This window comes from Acyrthosiphon pisum, chromosome A1 (assembly GCF_005508785.2).
Source record: "Acyrthosiphon pisum isolate AL4f chromosome A1, pea_aphid_22Mar2018_4r6ur, whole genome shotgun sequence".
Classification (NCBI taxonomy): domain Eukaryota; kingdom Metazoa; phylum Arthropoda; class Insecta; order Hemiptera; family Aphididae; genus Acyrthosiphon; species Acyrthosiphon pisum.
Window position 1 is genome coordinate 133751805 of NC_042494.1, and position 6773 is coordinate 133758577.

Sequence of the window (6773 nt, forward strand, 5' to 3'; positions counted from 1 at the left end):
AGGATGTCGTTGAAGATACAAAAGGGTAAGTTTATTATGGCTTTTTGAACATGTATTGATTTTTGGAACTGTACGTGGGCTTAACGAAATGGTCCAGGATGCTTACGGAACAATTCTTGTCTTTTGTTTCTGAATAAATTCAAGCCAAAATATCTAATTTGTGTTAATTTTTATTATATGGTTAAATTAATTAAACGAAAATTGAAGAACAATTGTCGATTAGTTTATATAAGTCAATCATTATATTAAAAGAACTATAATCACGTTGGTTGTAAACACAAAACACATTTAAAATATTATAGAATTTATGTGGATTTATATTACGTACTATGTATAATGTATATTATATTATACACAATACTACTGTTTTAGTAGTGTAGTACAGACTAAGTAGGTACCTAAACCGGCTAAACCTATCTTGATTAAACATTTTGAATATGATTAGATTTAGGGTACCTATATTATATTATATGATATTAACTTTAATGATGTAGCTTTTATTTATAAGTTGATTAAAGTTCTTAAAAACATTCATTTTAAAGACTATCTTTAACTCAAGAAATAATTTTTTCCTTTTAGTTCGTCATTGCTCTATTAACATAATTGCGTATAGTCCGGAGTATCGACTTTTAAACCATAGTAATAACTAATAGTACCTACCTATATCAGATTTTGATTTTTGTTTCGGCTCATAGGCCTAGTTAAAAAAAATTTCAAAGAATATTCTTAAATTATTTTAATTATTATATTATGAATTATTTTAATTGTATAGTAATAGTTTTAAATTTCTAAGTTTCTAAGTAAACAACAAAATAACAAAAATCATTTTAGGATCGTATATTATAAATCGCTATTTGACGTTTGAATATCGAATTTCGTAAAACCGGTTATACAAATAAATGTTGCTTTATGTTAAACTTTTTACTAAACCAATAAGAACAATACTTACGATACATTTTTTTTACTAATTAGTAATTTCTTACTTTCTTAATTTCTAAATTACTTAATTAAGCTGTTTTTTAACTTAAAAATTAACATTTTATCAAATAAAAATAAAAATAAAAGTTTAAAATTTGAACACCTCTTCCCCTGCTAGCAATTAAGCAGTTTACATACCTGTACGTATTGTAACTTTATTGGTTAGGACGTTGGGTACATATAATTTGTAAACGTTAACAAAATTTAGATACATTTAAAATAAATTATAATCACGAATTTCAGAAACAATAATTTTATTTATTTTTCTGAAAAAAATAAATCAAATTTAAATTGAATATAATATATATATTTATTAAATATATAATAAATTGTACTTAAACATTTAGGATATAGATAAATAAAATAATAAGAAAACAAAAAAATATATATTTTTATTTAATTATTTTGTACAAAGGTGCAATATATATATATATATAACTCTATAAGTATATAACTTTAATTTCTTTCTCTATTAACTATTTTCGCCTTATTGTCTTGTATCAATATGGAGATGTGGTACCTACATGAATTTTGTGTAAGTAGCTGCAGGTTGCGTATAATATTATATTGTAAGGTAACTACTATTTACTCACGAAATTTCTGTTTATAACTTTGATAGCTTAAAAATGTATAATATTAATATTATTATATAAACTAGTGACCCAGGCCAAAGATTTGTATTTTTAATAAATATATTTATATACAATTTATATGCCATGTTTCTTCTAATTTATTATAATATGGCTGATCCTGCACACTTCGTTGACCGTAAAAAATATTAACTCTTAAAACAATTGTGATTATTCAACTCTTTTTGGGTGTAACTCGGTGCATTAAGTGCAACTCCGCCACCCCGCGGTAGGCAATTCGACTATACGCCGGATCGCGGACAATGTACGACAGCATATCGAGTAGGTATTGTACTAAAATTCGATTGTATGCTTGATCTGCCCTATTAATCAATGACAATCAACATACAAATCTAATATATTCATTAGGATATATAAACATTCATTTTTATATAATAAATAGATATTATTGTTATTACTTATTATATTTAACAACTCAATTATTTTTTCCAAAACAAATTATACATTAAAACCTTCCCCGCGACTCAACCGATCAATTAGTGAAAACCGTATTAAAATCCGTTTAGTACTTTTCGAGATATGCGTGTATACATACAAAAAAAGAGGCTGATTGATACAAACAAAAAAGGGACATTATTCCGAAGTTTTAGTAGGGATCCCTAATTTTTTCAAGTAATAAATAATTTATATTACTCAGGGATAATGTACCATTCTAATGGTGAAAGAATTTTTGAAATCGGTCCAGTAGTTTTTGAGTTTATTTGGTACAAACATACAAATATTTTCTCTTTATAATATTAATTAAAATTAAGTAAGTATATAGGTAACGAATGATCACTTAAATACTAAATAAGTATATTATGATTCATATAGGCATAATACGGTTACCATATTATATTTGGCAAAAACCGGGACAAAATTTGTTATTTTTTTTTGTTATTGATTTTCTGATGATACAATATAATTACTAATTAGTAATTAGTAACACACATAACACATTATATAGATAATCATATTTGAAGCTTTAAAAATTAAAAAATACATTATAAAATATAACATTTTTAATCTGTGTCCGATGTATTGTCCGTCGGTAGAAAAGTCTGAGTTGTTTGATACTTTGCTGAACTATATACTTTTTGAAGCAATGTTTTGTTGGCGAGTTTCGACTCATAAAATTGACTACAAGAAATGTTATCAAAACTTGTTTTAATTATTAATAAAGCCTCAACTGTCCTTATATCTAATTTATTTCGTCATTTTGTCCATGTGCTATTCATTAATGAAAAGACGTTCGAATGCTGCATTTGAACCAGGTAATGAGAAAGAAAATTCAACAACTATTAATAGACAATCAAATGTTATATTAAGTTCTTTAAAATGTTTAAATGCTGATAACCAACGTTCTTCGAGTGATATGTTATGCCATTATTCATTTTGTTATATGAAATATTTTTCAAACATTTTAAATTGATCAAAAAAATTGTTTTCTTCAATACAAATTGTATTACAAGTTTTAGTTATAAATAAATTATTGCTGTCCCGAAGGACATTATCGGGACACTGGGACGCCATACTCAAAACCGGTACTGTCCCGGCCAAACTAGGACGTATGGTAACCCCATAATATTACAATTAATTAATTATTATTATATTGCTAAGTATAATGTTTTTTAAGTATATTTACATATATAAATGTGCTGAAGTTTAATAAGTGGCCCGAACTCATTGCTCTTATTAGTATATTTGACTAAGCAGTATACATTATGCATTAACTATTTAAATGTATTATGTAGTTTATCCTTAGTATATGTACATTGTACAACTAATAGATATTTTATAATATATTTAAATAGTTATATTGATAAACTTGAATTATTTGTTCTAGAAAAAACAACATATTCAAGATGAGTATTTTTAATCTTGAAAAAATGGTGGGAACCATTGATAAACTTAGTACTTCTCTAGATGTAATGTTATGTTGCAAAGATAGTGAAGGTGGACAAGAAATATTAGAAACGTGTGAACAATTGGATAGTTTAATTATGTCATTTGACGATCAGATTAGTATTCTCAAAGATGCTCTAATCAAAGAGAAAAACGCCCGTCAATCGGTTAGTTAATTTTAATAATAATATTTAATATACTTTTTTGGGTGCTAATCTATTTGCGGTCTACTGGAAAAAAATGTTAAAATAACAAAATGTTACCATATTATAGATAGAGTACCTATAATAAAATATTCATTATGTATCGATACATATTAAGCATATAATATAATATTATATTAGTAATATAGAATCTAATACGGCACTTTTTTTCATCTTATTTGTAAACAAATATTTTTGTTGACTGATTACTGACGACAGTAACATTATCAGCAATATACATATATAAGTGCACACTTTATTCTATACCTGTATATTTCTAACTATTAAACAATAATTATTTCTACCTGGCACTTGAGAAATATGGATTAATTATGTAATACTAGTAGGCTCTTTAGACTGCAGATAGATTGTCTAGATACTTAATAGCACGTTTTTTTTGTTCTTGTAACATGGTATTTTTTTTAGTCATTTCAAAGACAGTTGGATGAATTGAAAACAATTGAGGAAAGATGTAACCACATGATAGTTTATATCCAATTAAATACTGAACTTGAAACTCAGCAGTATAATCAAAATCATGAAATAAAAGAATTTAAAGGAAATAATTCAAATAATATGGCTAATATTTCAATGTCACCTGTTCCAAAGTGGAAAGATGGTCATTCTCTATCTGAGAACACTATACACCATACTACTATGTCAAATGGTACAATAATGAGTAACAGTATGCTGGGACAGTCTTTAAAATCTCAGGCTGCTAAACAAGTTCTTGATATTCCACTTCTAAAATCTGTTAACAACGATGAAATGGATTCTGTTCCAAAGTAAGAACATTATTATAGTCATTATTCAGAAGATGCATTTTCCATGTATTGTCTCTATCTTTCAAAGATATTAGGTATAAGACAAATTTATATTCAGCAGGATCCATTTTATATTGTTAATTTTAATATAAGGATAAATTGACCTATTATCAAATATAAAATTAAGAATATTGTACAGGCATTTTGTAAGCTTTCGTTAATATTTCAAATTGTTATAACTCACTTTAATATTAATTAAAATTAAAATAAAATCCTACAAGATGAACTGAATAATATTCTTACTTTTAAATTTGATGTAAGGTAGAATTGAATTCACCATTATATTGAAACCACAAAATAGATTCTTCTGCACATGTGTTAAATATTATACATTTGTATGATGGAGACATCACATGTAGGTGTTGTTTACCTATTCAGCAATTATTTTGCAGGTGATTTTTTGTATAAAAAATGTAGATTGTCTGTATTTATTACATACTCTAGTAATAACAAAATCAAAACTGTTTTGCATACAAGTTAAATACAGTGAAATTGTGAAACATACCTAATGCCTCTAAATAGCGGACACCTCCAAATAGTAGACGCTGTTTTGGAAACAAACTACAGTGAAACTTCCATATTACAAAGTCTTGTTGGGCATAAAAAATAGTATTATTGAGAATTTTGTTAAATAGAATTGAATAAATTTGGTTCTAATTTGATTTGGCTCTCAAAAATATTTCATTAAACAGAAAATTTTGTTTTATGGAAGTTCAGTATAAACATTCTTCAAACAGAACCCTCCAAATAGTAGGACAAATGTTATCGACTGGGAGTGTGGTATTTAGAGGTTTAACTGTACTATTGTTAATTAATTATTTTTTTTGTTTTATTACTTATACAGTTTATCATACATTATTTAGGTACATGAAAGGTCGTTTAACTTCATTAAATGTGAATGTTGTGATAGATGGTATTAATATTGCATTAGAAAATAAATATGAAATTTTGCAAAAGCCAAGAAATTTATTAAAAAAAAAAGATCAAGATATTTACAACACGTGGAAAATTCAGCAAAACGATGTTGGACAAGGTATGAACAAATATATAATAATGGTTATAAAAAATAAATTATAACTTATAATTTTTTTTTTTAAGGTCAATACTTTGTAACTGCTGATGATATTTCTAGATTTGGTGAGACAAAAGTGGATAAAACTACATTAAACATAATTCCCATATTAAGACATTTAAAACGATTAAAAGAATCTCGTACAGGTGGCTTTGTTTATTATATACCATACTAGAACATTTATATTAGAAAGAAAGAAAAACAATTAGATATTGTAAAATATAATTTAATTAACAGTTTAATGAATTTGTTAAATTTTTAGTATCTAGCTATTGAAGCAGACACTAAATAATATAATGTATATCATATTATGTATTATAATTTAAAGCTATACTTATTTTTATACATACAAATTTCCAATGATAATTTTTTATACATGATGTATTTTTTTTTTATAAAAACTATTAAAATAGCAAATACAGAAAACAGTATATTCTTCATATTTTATATTAATATATTATCAATATTCTTAAGTGAATTTTATTTGTATATATACAAATTTTTCAATAATGAATGCTGTGTCTTGGTGCAAGAAGGGCCAACGTTTTGTCGAAATTGAGATTATTTGACCAATGTCAATAAAATTTGTTAGTGTTATTTGTGTTAAAATGGCCAATGTCTCTTATGCTGTATGACCAAATAATAATTGACATTGGCCTTGACAACCTTGACAATAATCAATATATTATGGGCCTATGTTGACATTAGCCACATATTATCTATACCCACAACATTGGCCATTTCAAAATCAATTAATAAAGTATATAAATGTAGAAGTTACTAACATTATGTTCAATTGAATTATTATTAGGTGTTAATAAAAAAAATTCTTTGATTAAAAATTGTTCATTTTAAATTTTAGTTTTTGGCCAATGTCAAACTAAAACGTACATATTAATACTTAAAAACAATACGAGAGTCATACAATGAAATAATAACAAATTTAATCAAGTAACAACATCTTTAGAGTTCCTACATAAAGGTTTTTATGTAAATTTTAAAAATTGGCCAATTTAATATTTGTAATTTCTGAACATTATCAAAATATGACATTGGCCCTTTAAAAAATAGGTGTTGCTCAAATAATTTTAGGTGACCTACCCCTCAGGTTACCCAAATTAATTAAGGTGTTGCCTGAGCAACACTTGGAACCTATGTGTGT

At 25.7% G+C, this 6773-nt stretch overlaps 1 protein-coding gene across 3 annotated transcripts in view; it reads left to right on the plus strand.

The window, feature by feature from the left end:
- The window catches only part of Ska1 (spindle and KT associated 1), a 9829-nt gene extending 3745 nt beyond the window's left edge, over positions 1 to 6084 (plus strand). The window contains exons 1-5 of one of the 3 annotated variants that reach the window (XM_029486096.1): positions 2863 to 2881; positions 3454 to 3679; positions 4142 to 4500; positions 5403 to 5572; positions 5638 to 6084. In XM_029486096.1, the coding sequence (XP_029341956.1) occupies positions 3473 to 3679; positions 4142 to 4500; positions 5403 to 5572; positions 5638 to 5786 (885 nt within the window). In that variant the 5' untranslated portion in view covers positions 2863 to 2881; positions 3454 to 3472 and the 3' untranslated portion in view covers positions 5787 to 6084. 3 annotated transcript variants of the gene reach the window in all.
- The last annotated feature ends 689 nt before the right edge of the window (positions 6085 to 6773 follow it).